At 43.0% G+C, this 19,318-nt stretch overlaps 1 protein-coding gene across 1 annotated transcript in view; it reads left to right on the forward strand.

Annotated features, from left to right (window-relative positions):
• The first annotated feature begins 7,823 nt into the window (after positions 1 to 7,823).
• Positions 7,824 to 19,318, forward strand: part of LOC103647201 (poly (ADP-ribose) polymerase 1) — a 32,842-nt gene continuing 21,347 nt past the window's right edge. The window contains exons 1-8 of the mRNA NM_001301609.2: positions 7,824 to 8,060; positions 14,463 to 14,512; positions 14,637 to 14,823; positions 15,496 to 15,676; positions 15,758 to 16,055; positions 17,087 to 17,282; positions 17,361 to 17,519; positions 17,912 to 17,972. Of these exons, the coding sequence (NP_001288538.1) occupies positions 7,917 to 8,060; positions 14,463 to 14,512; positions 14,637 to 14,823; positions 15,496 to 15,676; positions 15,758 to 16,055; positions 17,087 to 17,282; positions 17,361 to 17,519; positions 17,912 to 17,972 (1,276 nt within the window). The 5' untranslated portion in view covers positions 7,824 to 7,916. The remainder of the gene's footprint in view (positions 8,061 to 14,462; positions 14,513 to 14,636; positions 14,824 to 15,495; positions 15,677 to 15,757; positions 16,056 to 17,086; positions 17,283 to 17,360; positions 17,520 to 17,911; positions 17,973 to 19,318) is intronic.

Raw genomic sequence — 19,318 nt, forward strand, 5'->3', positions numbered from 1 at the left:
ATTCTAACGCTAACCGTCGGCCTTAGTGCGTGTTTAAATTTATAAATTTCAGGTTTTGCCTATTCACCCCCCCCCCTCTAGGCAACTTTCACTTCTTTTTATCATTATGTGCTCATCTTTTTTTGTAGGGCTTAATTCTGAGCAAGGCTTTAAAGGCCCAGAAGAAAGCAGAAGATGGAAGATGCCAGGTAGCTCTTGGAAATCTTCGATCAGAGGTTATTACACTAAGGAATGAAGCTCTTAAAAAGACAAAATATTATTCTCCCTAGTGGACAAGCTTAGAACTTGCGAGGCCAGGCTTAGTGCTCAAGACGAAGCTCTGAAAGTCGCCTAGAGGGGGGTGAATAGGGCGAAACTGAAATTTACAAAGTTAATCACAACTACAAGTCGGGTTAGCGTTAGAAATATAATCGAGTCCGAGAGAGAGGGTGAAAAACAAATCGCAAGCAAATAAGGAGTGAGACACAAGGATTTGTTTTACCGAGGTTCGGTTCTTGCAAACCTACTCCCCGTTGAGGTGGTCACAAAGACCGGGTCTCTTTCAACCCTTTCCCTCTCTCAAACGGTCACTTAGACCGAGTGAGCTTCTCTTCTCAATCACACAGGACACTAAGTCCCCGCAAGGACCACCACACAATTGGTGTCTCTTGACTTGGTTACAATTGAGTGTTCACAAGAAAGAATGAGAAAGAAAAGAAGCAATCAAAGTGCAAGAGCTCAAATGAACACAAGTCACTCTCTCACTAGTCACTATTGATTGGAATTGAACTAGAGACTTGGGAGAAGATTTGATCTCTTTGGTTGTGTCTAGAATTGAATGTTATAGCTCTTGTCAGGTGTAGAAGTCTGAAAACTTGGATGCAATGAATGGTGGGGTGGTTGGGGTATTTATAGCCCCAACCACCAAACTAGTCGTTTGTTGGAGGCTGCTGTCGAATGGCGCACCGGACAGTCCGGTGCGCCAGCCACGTCACCCGGCCGTTAGGGTTCGACCGTTGGAGCTCTGACAGGTGGGGTCTTCTGGCTGTCCGGTGGTGCACCGGACAAGTCCTGTAGACTGTCCAGTGCGCCTGCTGCGCGTGCTCTGACCTCTGCGCGCGCAGGCGCGCATTAAATGCGTGGCAGTCGACCGTTGCGCGCGAAGTAGCCGTTGCTCCGCTGACACACCGGACAGTCCGGTGTGCCACCGGACACTGTCCGGTGCATACACCGGACGGTCCGGTGAATTATAGTGGAGCGGCCTCCATTTTCCCGAAGGTAGCGAGTTCAGCGTCGAGTTCCCTGGTGCACCGGACACTGTCCGGTGCGCCAGACCAGGGCACACTTCAGTTGTCTTTTGCTCTCTTTGTTTGAACCCTTTCTTGGTCATTTTATTGGTCGATTGTGAACCTTTGGAACCTGTAAAACTTATGATCTAGAGCAAACTAGTTAGTCCAATTATTTGTGTTGGGCAATTCAACCACCAAAATCAATTAGGAAAAGGTGTAAGCCTATTTCCCTTTCAATCTCCCCCTTTTTGGTGATTGATGTCAACACAAACCAAAGCAAATATAGAAGTGCAGAATTGAACTAGTTTGTATAATGTAAGTGCAAAGGTTGCTTGGAATGAAACCAATAAATATTACTTACTAGATGCGCATGGATGGCTTTTCTTCTTATTAACATTTTGGACCACGCTTGCACCACATGTTTTGTTTTGCAAAATGTTTTGGAAATTCTTTTCAAAGTTCTTTTGCAAATAGTCAAGGGTAAATGAATAAGATTTTGAGAAGCATTTTCAAGTTTTGAAATTTTCTCCCCCTGTTTCAAATGCTTTTCCTTTGACTAAACAAAACTTCCCCTTAATGAAATCCTCCTCTTAGTGTTCAAGAGGGTTTTAGATATTAATTTTAAAGAGGGTATACCAATTTGAAATTATACCAAAATAAGATAACAATTGAAAAACTTCTTTTAATACCAATTAAAAGACTACATTTTTTGAAATTTTTGGTGGTGCGGTCCTTTTGCTTTGGGCTAATACTCTCTCCCCCTTTGGCATGAATCGCCAAAAATGGATGCTTGAGTGAAATATAAGCCCTTTTAAACTACTCTCTCTCCCTTTGGACGGAAGTAAAGGAGTGAAGATTATACCAAAGTTGGAGAGTTAGTGCGAATCGACGGCGAAGGATGAATGATTCGATGGAGCGGAGTGGAAGTCTTGTCTTCGCCGAAGACTCCTTTTCCCTTTCAATTTATGACTTAGCATGAAATGGACTTGAAAGAACACATTAGTCATAGCACATGAAAGAGATGATCAAAGGTATATATATGAGCTATGTGTGCAAAACATTAATAAAAGTTTCTAGAATCAAGAATATTTAGCTCATGCCTAAGTTTGGTAAAAGTTTGTTCATCTAATGGCTTGGTAAAGATATCAGCTAATAGTTCTTTGGTGCTAACATATGCAATCTCGACATCCCCCTTTTGTTGGTGATCCCTTAGAAAATGATACTGAATGGCTATGTGTTTAGTGCGGCTATGCTCAACGGGATTATCCGCCATGCGGATTGCACTCTCATTATCACATAGAAGAGGAACTTTGGTTAATTTGTAACCATAGTCCCTAAGGGTTTGCCTCGTACAAAGCAATTGCGCGCAACAATGGCCTGCGGCAATATACTCGGCTTCGGCGGTTGAAAGAGCCACTGAATTTTGCTTCTTTGAAGCCCAAGACACCAGAGATCTTCCCAAGAACTGGCAAGTCCCCGATGTGCTCTTTCTATTAATTTTGTACCCTACCCAATCGGCATCGGAATAACCAATTAAATCAAACGTGGATCCCCTGGGGTACCAAAGGCCAAACTTAGGAGTATAAACTAAATATCTCAAGATTCGTTTTACGGCCCTAAGGTGAGTTTCCTTAGGATCACCTTGGAATCTTGCACACATGCATACGGAAAGCATAATATCCGGTCGTGAAGCACATAAATAGAATAAGGAACCTATCATCGACCGGTATACCTTTTGATCTACGGATTTACCTCCCGTGTCGAGGTCGAGATGCCCATTAGTTCCCATGGGTGTCTTGATGAGCTTGGCGTCCTTCATCCCAAACTTGTTTAGAATGTCTTGAATGTACTTTGTTTGGCTAATGAAGGTGCCCTCTTGGAGTTGCTTGACTTGGAATCCTAGAAAATACTTCAACTCCCCCATCATAGACATCTCGAATTTTTGTGTCATGATCCTACTAAACTCTTCACATGTAGATTCGTTAGTAGACCCAAATATGATATCATCAACATAAATTTGGCATACAAACAAATCATTTTCAAGTGTTTTAGTAAAGAGTGTAGGATCGGCTTTTCCGACTTTGAATCCATTAGCAATAAGAAAATCTCTTAGGCATTCATACCATGCTCTTGGGGCTTGCTTAAGCCCATAAAGCGCCTTAGAGAGTCTATAAACATGATTAGGATACTCACTGTCTTCAAAGCCGGGAGGTTGCTCAACATAGACCTCTTCCTTGATTGGTCCATTGAGGACGCCGATATGTATCCCTATTGACCAGTGGGACCGGAAAACTCCAGCCATAGAAGCCTCAACATCGAGGTCTCTATAGTGACCCATACACCGGAGGGGACGGGGCAATACGTCGTACCAAGCATACAACTACGTATGATGAAAGATGACGCTAGGGGGATGATGGAAGACGAAGTTGTATTGAAGACATCCCTAAACCACGCCTTGAGCCGCCTCAAAAGAACCCACCAAGCACCACCACATCTAAAACGTAGTAGCTACAGGAATCCGTCGGAAGGCGGACGGGACACAATGCCATACTAGGGGTACGACAGCGCATGCCTTGATAGACGACTCTATAGGAGCTACGAGGCCCAGAAGCATGACCCAACAAATGAAACCACAAGGCCTATGAGACCCAGAAGCAGGAGGCCGAATTCCACCTTAGTAGAATACTAGTTCGTATTGTAACGTCTACCCTTGGACTATAAAAGGGCAAGACAAGCCCCATCCAAACATCATCCCATCTCTATGACTTCACACAAGCATCTAGTTGTAACACGTTCCAAGCAATACCACGATCACTAGACTAGGGCTCTGGTCTGAACCAGTATAACCGACTTGCCTTAGATCCACCCTCGAGCCCCATAGCTCACCATTCGGAGTGAGTCCACACTAGCACCCCTTGCCGAACACAAATCTTATTGTCCCCCGGTTCCGGAAACCACGACACTACCCGACAGGTATATACCCATTGCCATCTCTACGTGTATAGAAGTGCCTCGTCCTCCATATGCAAACATTAATGTTTAGTTAGGAAAATCAAACACCCCTTTAATTATGCTCACAGGTGTGATGGTCCATAGATTGGGATGTTTATGGATAATGGACGTCACAAGTAAGATGGACTCTTGGTGTGCGTAACTCAAAGACAATTGATCAAGCCAAGGATGGAGGCGATAAGAGCTAAGAGGTACTGTTTGCACGGGAAAAGGTCAAGGAGGCCGAGGAACTCAAAGCCAGGGGTGAAGAAAAAGACTTGCAAAGTCAAGGTTGATCGAGTTGAGAAGAGATATGGTGCATCGAGGATCACGACTTAAGAAAGTGACTTATAACCAATGAGATAATACATATGGCTATGTGGTGTAAGTCACAAGGCTTAAGATCAAGCTCAAGAAGTGAACAAGGTCACTAGAAGGAGGAGTAGTCTCAAATCTAGAACCTAGAAGCATTCCAAAAGAGCTGAGTTCACTTTGATATATTAGTTTGGGTTGTTCCTATGTTTGGATATGTTTTATGTGACCTTTGCAGGGTGTTGGAGCTCATATATATCAATCTAGATCAAGTTAAGTTGACTTGATGATTTAGAGTCCAACATCGACCTCAAATAGGTCAAAATGGGTAAAACGATGAAAAATATTAAGTATGTAAGGTTTGAGTGTTCAACTATGGGCCTGTTTGGTTCAGTTTTTTTTTCTGACCAACTTTTCTGAGAATCTAGTTGTGAAGAGAATTTGACTGTGGAGATGAAGGTGTCCATAGAGTACAGGATCTAAAAAGTGACGGATTCCTACTATTGCAACGACTCGACTGATTATGTGTTTATGTTCGATTTTTATAGAAGCTAGCTAAAAAGCTTAGCGTTTGGCAAATCCACAACAACTTTTGGTGGCTAGAAGCTGAAAAAGCTGAAACAAACATGGCCTATGTTGAATACACCTTTTACTAAATGTTAGGTACTTTGGTTTGCTCTCTAACTCTTTTTTTAGAGAAAGTGCCATTCTGGCTCTGTTTGAGGAAAAACAGAAAAGATGGGAGAAGAATGAGAAAGAGGTAACTTTCTAGGACTAAATCAATTGGATTATACTTTAAATGTATTTTTATCTAAGTCTCAGGAAAGTCATCCAAAAAGTTGAAGTCAATTAGAGAAAGAATGGAAGAAAAACACTTAGTGTGTGCTGGCTGACGCACATGACAGTGAATAATAACATGCCCAGTGTATAGGACAGTAAATAGTAACTTATCCGGTGCACATGACAGTGAATATAACCTGTGCGATGCACCAACGGCTAGCCCTTTCAGACAAGGAAGAAACAAATCAGATCTGAGCAAATTTCTTGATTTTGTTCCAACGACTATGGGTGGCCTGAGGTTATAAAAGGACCCCTAGGCGCCCATATTCAAGCACCCAGTCTCCCAAATGCATCAACAAATTGTAGACACATTGCAAATCATTTTTGTCTCCCTCTCTTGTGTCTCTCTAGTGTGTGTGTAAGCGTAGTTATAAGCCAAGGAGAGTAGAGGAGTGTTGTTGCAAGTTAGAGCAAGGTCTTGAGCATACCGTTACTCTACCGGAGAGCTGCCGGCATCTGTGATAGCCTCGACATCGACATAGTGGAAACCTCGATCTGCCACCTGGTGACAGATTTGAGCAAACAGAGGAAATAGTTAAAATAGACTCCAAGTCAGGTTGGCTAACTTTAACGTGGCCTAGACAAGCATTTCAGGCTTGGCCGAACCACAGGAAAAAACCCTTGTACCCTGTGCGCTCTTGTTGTGTTGTTCTCTGTCTCTTTTTGATTGCTTTATCCTTTACACTTTTATACTTATATTTGGTATAATTTTTTTTGAAGTGCAAGCTATCGACATGGACTCTGATTCTGCTGCTACCTACTCGAAGTGATTTTCATTCCACTGTGATCTAGCCTTTGAGTAGAGTATAATTTCTAAACTTTTAGGTTAATCTTTTATTTGCTTATTCACCCCTCTAGACGACATCTAGATCCTGTTCCGGGCAAAGGGAACTTTCACCGCTTGCTATTTATTTTTTACTAAAAATATATTTTATTTTATTTATTCTAATAATTAATTATTTAAATCTTATTTTATTTTCTATCCGCCATGACTCTTTATTAATATATTAAATTGATAAATCAGTTTACAATTCCATTTTTATATTTTTTTTTATTAATAACATTTTTATTTTATTTATTACAACGCTAATTCGTATCACTTTATTAGTATATGGAGCTTTAATAAGGAGTAAAAAGTAGGATCCAAGGTGTTTTGATTTTGTACAATAAAAGTTGTACTTTTTAAAGTAGTAGCAGAAAAGTTGAATCCTTTAGTTCAACTTCCACCTTTTCAAAATAGAAGAAGGTTAAAAAACCCGAACCAAATACATCCTTAGCATAATGACTGCTTCATTATAGCAACGAGTTGGTTTATAGGACGAAGGTGGTTTCAAAGGTATCAATTTATGGTCTAATTTATAGAAACTATATTTTCAATTTCTTAAAAACCAACAAGTCTAGGTAAACCCAGTTTTTATTCGTTTAATTACATCAATGCCTTTTGTTGATTTTATGAAATTTACATTTGTTGTCACCTCTTTATAAAATAAATAAAAGGGTAGATTAGTCGTGTGTATAAAAAAACTATAAACTAGTTTCTTGAAAACCTTGTTCTAAACGCTCTTACCCAACTTTTTTAAAACTAGTTTCTAGAAACTGGTGATAAAAACTGATTTTTAAAAATTAAAGTACTTTTAAATGCCTAAGTGATTGTTACTTGCCTCAATCATCTAGATAGGTATATAAAATTAAGGTTGAAAAGAGACCATATCATGGTGTCCGGTCTGAGAAATGATTTGGATCACCATCAATTTATTTCTCAAATTTCATATCGTGGAAGGAAGTAGTTTAATGCATCATCATATTATTTCTCATAAGTTACTAATTAATAATAAAATTATTTCACCAAATTTAGAAAACAAACTCATGATATAATATCTCAAGGATAAATGATTTCTTAAACCAAACTTCCACAAATCTTTAGCACAACCTGAGAAAGTGAACGGAGAAAGTGAGGCTATCCGCAACCGTTACCCCTAAATTTTTCCCCCTATATCACTTTCCCCCCTATTTTTTCATCTCCCGCAGCGGTTCCCCCTAAATACTCCCCCTATACCCCACTACCACTATAAAATATCATTTTCTATACCAACTATCAATTTTTTATCTACTAACAATTACTCGTGGACCCACTGCACAGTGTTTAGGGTGATGAACAGTGACACGCTATATCTGGGGGGAGAGAGAAGGGGACCGACACGTAGGGGACGCTGTAGAGGGCACCGCTGCGGCCATAGGGTGCTCCCTACGCGCCGCATGCAAGGGGAGGGGAAAGGGCAGCGTATACCGCTGCAGTTAGTCTGATCACCCAAATATTCCAAGAAACAGATATATATATTTTTAAAACAAACGAATTTGCGATGGTACACGTGAAAAGATAGAGGCTTTTACCTGTTGACACTCCAGAAGTCAGAACCCACCTTCGGCTTCCTCTGTCGTCCGGCCTCCAACTCCATCGAAGGGGCTAGGGAGAGGAGGGAACCCGAACCACAGCAGGCCGGCGCAATGGCGGCGCCGCCAAAGGCGTGGAAGGCGGAGTATGCCAAGTCTGGGCGGGCCTCGTGCAAGTCATGCCGGTCCCCTATCGCCAAGGACCAGCTCCGTCTTGGCAAGATGGTTCAGGCGTCACAGTTCGACGGCTTCATGCCGGTGCGTAATCTCTCTACCAGCTCTCCCAGCACTCTTCACTTGATAGATTAGCGAATCTTCGTTAAATCTTGGATGGGTTCCGAAGGTTAGGGTTTAGGTGCCTCGTCGCGTTCTTGGTGGTTTCTGTGAGTTGGGTCTGGAATGCAGGCCGTTCTCAGTGGTTTCTGTGGGTGGTATCTGGAATGCAGGCTAGATTGGATTAGTGGTCGCCGTTTTGGGGCCATTTGCTATGAAAAACCTGTAGGTCTGATGTTGTGCTAGGGATTTTTCTTGATCTGTGACTATATAACGTGCATGGCGGTAATGCCACTTGATTTTGGTGCGTCTGAATGAACGTAGTGTCAGCGTTCTTACTAGAGGAAGAACACTGAACGGAGATTACAGACAAGAAGAGACGAAGAAGGAGGATTGAGCGTGAGCTTTGGTATTCTGTTATTTCCAAAACTGAATGTCTTTTCCCTCAACTCTCCTATTTATTCTATTACAACCACTATTTAATACGGGCCTTAACGAATCCATTCGGCACCAGAAATTCTGGAGCTGGGCTTCCTAGTGCGTCGGCCCACCATCTTGTCTTGTGGCCCTTCCAGCGTTGTCTCCCCTGCTCCATCTTCAGAATGCCCTTCAGCCATTCCAGGAGAGCTGACATTCCCTTCTCCTCGAAAGAACGCTTGTCCCCAAGCGTTGGCTTTAGGAAATTTTGCACGGAGAGCTTCTTCATCTTCCCATGAATCCAATGCGGCATCCGACTGTGACCACCTGACAAGCACCTGCTGCACTGGGCTGCCTCCTCGTGATATCACGCGTCTGTCCATGACTTGAAGAGGAACTTGGAGAGAACTGTCAGTCCCAGGCAAGGTAGCACTGACCTGATTGTCACCTTTGGAAAGCTTGAGTTGTGATACGTGGAAGATGGGATGGACAGTGGCACCTGGGGGCAACTGAAGCTTGTAAGCAGCCTTACCAATTCTCTGTAGCACCACATATGGCCCAAAATATTTGAAACTAAGCTTGTGATTTGCACGAGCTGCTACAGATGTCTGAACATATGGTTGCAATTTGAGGTAAACTGAATCCCCCACGTTGAACTCTTTGTCAGTTCTGTTCTTGTCAGCCTGTGCCTTGATGCGCTGTTGAGCCCGAAGAAGATGTTGGCGAACAACACGGACCATCAATTCTCTATCATTCAGCCAGTCCTGAAGATCTCCAGAGACAGGCGTGTCATTCAGAGTAATTCCAAAATGCCTGGGAAGATGGCCATAAAGGACTTCAAAGGGCGTTCGTCCCAACGAAGAATAATAACTGGAATTGTACCAATATTCGGCTATAGATAACCATGACAACCATTTGGATGGACAGGCGTGTACAAAGCTGCGAAGAAAGGTCTCAAGACATTGATTTACACGCTCTGTCTGACCATCGGTTTGTGGATGGTATGATGAACTCATCTTCAATGTGGTCCCTGACAGCCGAAAGAGCTCTTGCCACAAGTGACTAGTAAAGATCCTGTCTCGATCTGATATGATTGACAGTGGTAAACCATGAAGCTTATACACTGAATCTAGATAAACTTGAGCCACCTTGAGGGCCGAAAATGGATGTAACAGTGGTAGGAAGTGAGCATATTTAGAAAAGGTGTCCACCACCACAAGAATAGTATCAGCATTACGAGAACGGGGCAAACCTTCAATAAAGTCTAGGCTGACCACTTGCCAAGCCTGTTCTGGGACAGGAAGAGGTTGTAGCAGCCCCGGGTATTTACTCCGGTCAGGCTTGGCTTGCTGACACACCTTGCACTGAGCAACATAATCTCTGACTGCCAGTTTCATACCAATCCATGCAAATGTTTGTTTGACTCGACGGTATGTGACAGGAAAGCCCGAATGCCCACCTAAAGGACTATCATGCAGGGCTGCGATAATTGTCTTATGGAGACCAGGATCTGCTCCCACCCATACTCTTCCTTTGTATCGAATAATACCAGATTGCAGCGTATAAGGTCCAGATGCTGCTCCAGTAACAGACAAAGCAGACAACAATTGTTGCGCCTTTGTATCCTGCTGATAACTGTCAACGACCTGCAGTATCCATTGGGGCACAACCGTGGACAGACTAAATAACACTGCATCCATATGGGGACGTCGAGACAAGGCATCTGCCGCCCCATTCTCAATTCCTTTTTTGTAGACCACACGATACTGAAGTCCCAGAAGCTTAGAAAACACCCGCTGCTGCCACGGTGTATGCAATTTCTGCTCAGTCAAATGGGACAAACTGCGATGGTCAGTGAAAATGAGAAACTCAGCATGTAACAAGTATTGTCGCCACTGAGTAACAGCTAAAATGATAGCCAAGTACTCCTTCTCAATTTCTCATACACAGACAAGCCTTGATTCTTGGGCCCAAGGGCTTTGCTCACAAAGGCCAAGGGATGACCTTCTTGTAGTAAACACAGCACCGACCCCTACCCCCGAGGCATCAGCTTCTATGGCGAATGGAACTTCAAAATTGGGCAGTGCCAAGACTGGAGCTGAACATAAGGACTGCTTCAGTGTGTCAAAGGCAACATTGTGGTCATGAGTCCACACAAATAATACTCCTTTTTTCAATAGAGTAGTCAGGGGCTTAGCAATCATGCCAAAATGTCTGACAAACTTCCTGTAATACCCAGCTAAACCAAGGAAGCCTCTAAGTTCCTTAGAATTGGTAGGAACAGGCCAAGATTTGACAGCCTCAACCTTATTAGGGTCTGTGGATACTCCTTTACTGCTGATCACATGTCCCAAATAAGCAATCTGCTGTTGAGCAAAGGCACACTTTGATAGCTTAATATACCATTGATCCTGTAGCAGCAACTGCAACACTTGGCTCAAATGATTTAGATGATCCTCCCAAGTCCTACTATATACCAGGATGTCATCAAAAAATACCAATGCAAACTTCCTCAATATTGGAGCCAATGTGGTGTTCATAGCGCCTTGGAAGGTAGCTGGGGCACCAGACAAGCCAAAAGCCATGACTCGAAATTCGAAATGCCCGTGGTGTGTCTGGAATGCGGTCTTATACTGATCATGTGGATTCATTCTTATCTGATGGAAACCAGCCCTCAAATCTAATGTAGAAAACCAAGAAGCCCCATGTAACTCATCCAAAAACTCATCAATTACAGGCACCGGAAACTTAGTCTTTACTGTGAGAGCATTAAGATGTCTGTAATCTACACAAAATCTGTAAGTTTGGTCCTTCTTTTTGACTAGTATCACTGAAGATGAAAAAGCACTTTTACTTGGTTGTATAATGCCTGAATGCAGCATCTCAGCTACCTGGTTTTCAATTTCTGTTTTCAACGCAGGAGCATATCTGTAAGGCCTCATTTGCACAGGTCGAGCCCCAGGTAACAATGGAATTTGATGATCACAGTCCCTGGTAGGAGGCATGCCTTTAGGTATCTCGAAAACTGAAGGAAATTGTTGGATTAGGTCTTTTATAGCACCAGGTAAACTGTTCAAAATCACTTGCTCCTTGTCAGACAGTTCTAACATGTTGCACACTTGCACCACTGAATCCCGCAAGACTGAAGAAGACACGCCCTGGAGCATAACATAAACACCTTGCAATGGAATCATTAACCACTTCTGCAACCAGTGAACCATCATAGGACTATGTGCCTCAAGCCAATCCATGCCAATAATCAAATCATATGTAGACAGAGGTAACACTTTCAGGGTAGAAGTAAAAGACACTCCTCCCAAGGACCACGAGGCATCCACTATTTCAGATGAACAACAAATCTGAGAACCATTGGCTACCTGAACTTTAACAGGTACGCTTAGTGGCACAACATCAGACCTGGTCGATGCAATAGTGGAACTGACAAACGAATGTGAGCTGCCAGAGTCCAAAAGAGCCAATACATCAGTTCCTGCAATATGCCCCACAAATCTCATAGTACGAGGAGCCTTGGAGCCTTCAACTGCAGCCTGGACAACAAAATAGAGTGGCATTCAGTGTAAACTTCTCCATCAGACAATGCAGTCTCCTCCTCTTCAGGCAGAGTCACTAATTGCCATAGTTCTTCCACCATTTGCAGCTGAACTATATCAGCACATTTATGACCCTTGGTATATTGCAGTCCACATTTATAGCATAATCCCTGTGCCTTGCGATAAGCATATAAGGATGTCAAACGGGTGTCGTTGGAGGCACTTGTAGATGGAGCCCCCGACTTCTTGTCGTCCAACTTTCCCGGATAAGAAGACTTATAATCTTTGGCTGTTGGTTGTTGAGACTGAAATGTCGAACCAAATGAAGAAGGCGTGAAACTTGTAGGTCCTCTGCGGTGGTCGCGCTTTCGCATTAGCTCTCCCGCCTCTTCCTGCAATTGAGCCAAAACAGCGGCAGTATCGAAATCTTTGGGGCGCTGAAGCATGACTACCGCCTTAATGTCATCTCTAAGTCCATCCACAAATTTCATCGTGTAATATAAGGGGTCAGACATGTACTGATAGGCATTAAGATGATCCACTAATTGGGAAAACTCATCAATATACACCGCCACTGAACTAGTCTGCCTGATGTGAAACAACTGTCGAAGCAACGACTGGTGTTGGTTTTTTGCAAATCTCTCCTGGATCAAAGCACAGAACCCCTCCCACGACATGTGGTGGATCTGGTGTTGCACTGATTGCAACCACCTTGCTGCTGGACCCAAAAACTGCATGGTAGCTACCTGGACCCAAACAGTATAGTCGACTTCATACATACGAAAATACGCCTCACAGCGAGACTGCCATAACTTGGGGTTTTCGCCATCAAACGATGGGACATGCATCTTCGGCAAATTGCCTAATGCCTTACTAAGCAAGGACCCCTGGTCCTGATGGTACAAGCCAGGATGTATATGCTGTTGATCCGGAAAAGAAGTATGACCCCCAAACCCATCGCGCGACTGAAACTGAAACTGAGGGCAAGGAAACTGAGCAGACTCATGCGTACCATTGTTCGGGAGATGGTGGCGAGGGAATCCCCAACCAAACTCCCGAGGTTGAGGATGAACGTGGTGCCGCTCTGGGCCGTCGGCGTAAGACGTGGAAGCAGTTGGGCGCTTCATCGCCGACTCATACTGACCAAGGATTCTGGCATGGGGCGCCTGTTCCTCAACCATATTGCGCTCCATCAACCGGGAGACCTTGAGGAGCTCTGTCTTCACATCATCGACCGAAGATTTGATAGCTTCCACGGATCCTTCCATCCGAGGTCGCCACGCCTCGTGGACAGATGCGGCGTTCTCCAGCGCCGCCACTCGGGCAGTAGCGTTGGCTGCAACGGCGTCGATGCGGTCGAGCGCCACCGCCTGCAGCTCTGCTACCTGGGCGTCGAGCTGTGCCCAGAGATCCCTTCCGAGATCGGCGCGAGGAAGCACACCCTCCACTCCTTCAAACTTCGAGGCTAGGGATGCGACGTCTTCGGTGTTCTTAGCCACCGTAGACTCCAACTGCTGCCAGCGCCTGTCGGTCGATTCGAGCCGGTCGCACAGCTGCTGCAGCAACTTGGATTGCGTAGCCAGCGTCTTTGATTGGGACTCAATCGATTTGGACTGGGCTGCAATCGCCGCTGCGACGGCTGGGTCAAAAGCACCTGCCATCTTTGAGCGCCTGGTGTAGTGCAGCGTCGTCGCCAGGACCACCAATCTGATACCAATTGTCAGCGTTCTTACTAGAGGAAGAACACTGAACGGAGATTACAGACAAGAAGAGACGAAGAAGGAGGATTGAGCGTGAGCTTTGGTATTCTGTTATTTCCAAAACTGAATGTCTTTTCCCTCAACTCTCCTATTTATTCTATTACAACCACTATTTAATACGGGCCTTAACGAATCCATTCGGCACCAGAAATTCTGGAGCTGGGCTTCCTAGTGCGTCGGCCCACCATCTTGTCTTGTGGCCCTTCCAGCGTTGTCTCCCCTGCTCCATCTTCAGAATGCCCTTCAGCCATTCCAGGAGAGCTGACACGTAGTTCCTTCTATTCTGCTGTGCTCGTGGTGCATTCGGTTGGTACGGTATCATTTTCTCGGATTATTTTTTATGTTGTGAAGTTTATATATTTGCGCTTATGAAAAAAGCCATATAAATGGCATTTAGGGGAAGGATATGGTGCGCTTTGACATTTCTGGTTATACATGCCATCTGCATTTCATCATGTTCTTAATCAAGGATAGTTTGCAGCTCGGTGGTACTCGTAGTATAGGATTGGATGTGCACAACTGTCTTGGTGATACTTAACAATATCCATTCTCTTTCGGGAACAACGGGAAATGTTTTGTTTTTCAGAACAGTGGAATTGTATGATGCTTCTGCCAATTATCTTTGAAAGAACCTTATGCTCTCTGTTTTGTCTTTCCAGATGTGGAACCATGCCAGGTGCATCTTCAGCAAGAAGAACCAGATAAAATCGTAATTAATTGTCTCTTTTACCTGTCAAGTAGATTTTTGGCTTAAGTTTCTTAATTTATTCAGTTTCCTTTTATCTTTTGGGCATTGATCGTCGACATTTTAACTTGATTCGTAATGCAATCAGCGTTGACGATGTTGAAGGGATAGATGCACTTAGATGGGATGATCAAGAGAAGATACGAAACTACGTTGGGAGTGCCTCAGCTGGTACAAGTTCTACAGCTGCTCCTCCTGAGAAATGTACAATTGAGATTGCTCCATCTGCCCGTACTTCATGTAGACGATGCAGTGAAAAGATTACAAAAGGATCGGTAAGTATATTTTGATTAATATTTTTTATGTCATCACTTTTTTTTGTGAATGTTCATTGTTATTAAGTATTTTTTGATTAATAAATTGTTTTTTTGTTGCTAGATGTCATTAAGTATTTCTTTATAGTATGTTCATAAACAAACTCTCCTCTTTAGGCTTTAGTGAGCAGTCTTAAGTGTAATTTATATGTAGGCAGGAATGATACCAATTGGATTTTTAATCGAAAGCAATTGCATTGAATTTACATTCTTACGTGTGTATGTGTATATATATAACTACTCCCATGTGTATATCACACACACACACATGCTATTCGTTACCCTATGTGAAGCTTCACCCAGCCGGAGCCGGTAATTACCGAGCGATATTCAGTAATTATCGGTAATGACTGAGCGATATTCAGTTATTATTAGAAATTACTGAGTGTTCTTCAATAATTACCGGCTGGGTGAAGCTTCACCTAGGATGCCGAATAGCGCTATATATATTTATTTGGTGGTGGTAGTGGGTATCATAATTTTTAAACTTCGATCCATGCAATATTGGTTCTCAACTCTCAATAATTGCATATTTAATATTTAATTCCATTAATGCTGAGAAAGTATGCTGTAAAACATTGCCTTTTGACTTGACTCAATTTTTGTCAATAACAGTTTTATATGCTTGACTAGGTCCGTCTTTCAGCTAAGCTTGAGAGTGAAGGTCCCAAGGGTATACCATGGTATCATGCCAACTGTTTCTTTGAGGTATCCCCGTCTGCAACTGTTGAGAAGTTCTCAGGCTGGGATACTTTGTCCGATGAGGATAAGAGAACCATGCTCGATCTTGTTAAAAAAGATGTTGGCAACAATGGTAAGAAAATCATGGAAATAAGATAACCCCACTTAACTTTTTTTACTCAGTAATCTTACTTTGTTTTTTTTGCTCATCAAGAACAAAATAAGGGTTCCAAGCGCAAGAAAAGTGAAAATGATATTGATAGCTACAAATCCGCCAGGTTAGATGAAAGTACATCTGAAGGTACAGTGCGAAACAAAGGGCAACTTGTAGACCCACGTGGTTCCAATACTAGTTCAGCTGATATCCAACTAAAGCTTAAGGAGCAAAGTGACACACTTTGGAAGTTAAAGGATGGACTTAAGACTCATGTATCGGCTGCTGAATTAAGGGATATGCTTGAGGCTAATGGGCAGGATACATCAGGACCAGAAAGGCACCTATTGGATCGCTGGTAATTTGCTTTCTGTTTCCTCCTTTTCTGATAAGGAATTTGTTGTTGGTGTTGTTTTTTTCCTTCCTTTTTTATTTAAGAATTTATCTCTTTGGACTATGTTGATGATAGCGGAAGATCAGTTGGCATCAAAACAAAAAAAAATACTGAAAGGATCCTTGTCATAAATGGACCTTAGTATTCTCGAAGCAAGTAGTTTCAATGATAAATGATTGTTAGTACCTATAAAGGAAGAAAACACTTGTTAAGCAGCATAACAAAGGATCACCTGAATGGAAATGTTCAAGCACCAACTGGTCCTTGGATCTACCCTGGCGGATTTGATAGATTAGCACTTTAACCGTTGTACAGAACTTTATGCCCATCAACTTGTTGGACCCTTGAAGGCATTTACTGTTCATGCCACATCCAAGCTACCACTACTATCTAAATTGTCCCAATCTTGTTAAAAAAACTCGACCGGGGTCCGGGGAGGGAAAGACCGCCCTCCCGTATTATATTAAGAAGAGACCAAAACATGGCCCTGGTCGAGAAAATTTCTGAACCCTGGCCCCCCATCACTAGCGGGCCTTTACCGCCCACTCTACTGCAACGGCCCACCCGGAGGGTGGCGCGCAGGACGTAACCCGGGAGCGGGCGGGGCACAATGAGAGGATTTTTTTAACCAAGCCAGAAATTCGTCTCCGAGGAGAATCGGACCTGGGACCTGGAGATGCTACTCGGAAGCCTTAACCATTACGCTAGAGGTCCTTTCACTTGTCCCAATCTTGTTGTTTGCTCCAATTCTGAAAACTGCTGTCAACTGCAAGCTGCAACACTAGTGGACAAAGACAAACCGGAGCAGGTGTGGCCTTGTGCAGATAGAGGTGGCATGCTGCAGTTGATTGCAGCAGATATAATTGGCCACATATACTTTTCTGGGGTATTGCTCTGTATTTTGTGTTTCATGCACAAATTTCAGTGGCTTTACTCTTCATAACCTTTCATATATGCAACTAAATTTGATAGCTCCCCTTTTTGTTTTCTGACAGTGCGGATGGAATGCTATTTGGAGCGCTGGGTCCTTGCCCAGTCTGTGCTAATGGCATGTACTATTATAATGGTCAGTACCAATGCAGTGGTAATGTGTCAGAGTGGTCCAAGTGTACATACTCTGCCACAGAACCTGTCCGCGTTAAGAAGAAGTGGCAAATTCCACATGGAACAAAGAATGATTACCTTATGAAGGTATGCCTAATGGAAGGTAGCTTGGTTTTGATGCTTGTGTGCTGCAGTTAATGGTTGACAAATATGTATACCTTGCAGTGGTTCAAATCTCAAAAGGTTAAGAAACCAGAGAGGGTTCTTCCACCAATGTCACCTGAGAAATCTGGAAGTAAAGCAACTCAGAGAACATCATTGCTGTCTTCTAAAGGGTTGGATAAATTAAGGTTTTCTGTTGTAGGACAATCAAAAGAAGCAGCAGTAAGTAAATCTTCATCAACTTTTACTTTTTGGTGCAGTTATCCTTAATACCTTCAGTCATTTTTATTTGCTTCTTTCCTTTTTTTGTTGTATGGAAAGTTGGCGCCTTGCTGACTGTATTGATCTGATGTAAGAAAGGCATACATGTCTTTTCCAAATGAACCCACCATGCCAATAAGCTGTCTTTCTATGAGTTGCATCAATTGAAGCAGCACCTGTCTTACCATGGCCACACTGCAAGCTTTGTCTTGCACCAGCCACAATAATTAAATAAAAACCATAATCACGATTCTTTAGGTTGTTTATTGTTAGGATAGGGCCTTTCCACATCGTACATGATGGTAGGTATATTTATTGCATCGTGGTTTTGATATTGTTCTTATTTATTTCAGAATGAGTGGATTGAGAAGCTCAAACTTGCTGGTGCCAACTTCTATGCCAGGGTTGTCAAAGGTTTATTTCTATTCCCTTTCAGTCTAGAACTGACTTGTTCTGTACCTCAGGCATCTTAGTTTCTTGTTAGATTTACCGCTAGAGCCTAGGAGATTGCTTTATTAAACAGACATGGGTGACTTAGTCAGTTCATTGTTTCTTGAGTATAACAAAAAGGATTGGAAATAACCCTCCCCCCAAAGAAGTCACTCCAAGTTCTAATATATCCTACAAGTTTATGAGTTGCATTCCCACAATTACAAACACAGCAGATACATGGATTTATGTGTCCAAATCGTCTCTTTTTTTCCATGCCGACAAATATCTTGTGTTGGCACAAACCACACATGAGAGAAGCCTGTTTAGCTACAGCTGCAGCTATCTATGCCAGCGAAGAGGCTGTGTGGGGGGAGAAGAAAGATTAGCAATGTAGAAGAAACATCGGTGGTGGTGGCTGGTGCTGCATTTGTGAGCTAGAGAGGATTGTTTACGTTATCTTATGGTCTCTAGATCCATGGATGGGCTAGCAGGCCAGCACATGGAAGCACATCTTGTCTTTTCTCTATTATTTTTTCCTCCTGTCCCCTTATCTTTGGTAGATCTACATTCAGAAATAGATTAGTTGTTCTGGTGTTCATTAGCATCCTATTTTTATGCTTAAAGACTTAAAATTGAATTAATAAATTAAAAACAATACCCCCTCTGTTCCATTTTTTTGAGGAAACAGGAGTGGCTTTGCCTCTACTGGATATATATTAAACAAATAAAAAACAACCTGTCCCAAGAAGATAAGAAAAACACGGAGGAAAAAACCTTGAAATTTACAATAAGTTGAAAGGCAAGTTCTACAGGACAACGATTAGGCCTGCTATGTTATGTGGGGCTGAGTGTTGGCCTACTAAGAGATGACATATTCATTCAACAACTAAGTGTCGCAGAGATGAGTATGTTGCGTTGGATATGTGGGCACACAAGATTGGACCGAGCGAGAAACGATGACATACGTGATCGTCTAGGAGTAGTGCCAATTGAAGAAATCTTATTCAACACCGGTTGAGATGGTTTGGGCATGTCCAACGGAGACCTCCAGAGGCACCGATGCATAGAGGCATCATAAGACGGGACAATAATGTGAAGAGGTAGAGGTCGACCAAACTTGACATGGGAGGAGGCAATCAAAAGGGACTTGAAGGAATGGAATATCCTAACGGAGTTGTGTTTGGATAGAAGTGCTTGGAAAGAAGCCATCCACATGCCCGAACCGTGATTAGGCCTTTTTCCTTTTAGTGCTCTCAAAAGCTTTTCCCTCCCCTTTCTCTCTCTTTCCCCTTTTGGGGACATCTTGTTGGGTTTGAACTCTAGTCTAC

This window comes from Zea mays, chromosome 2 (genome assembly GCF_902167145.1).
Source record: "Zea mays cultivar B73 chromosome 2, Zm-B73-REFERENCE-NAM-5.0, whole genome shotgun sequence".
Lineage (NCBI taxonomy): Eukaryota > Viridiplantae > Streptophyta > Magnoliopsida > Poales > Poaceae > Zea > Zea mays.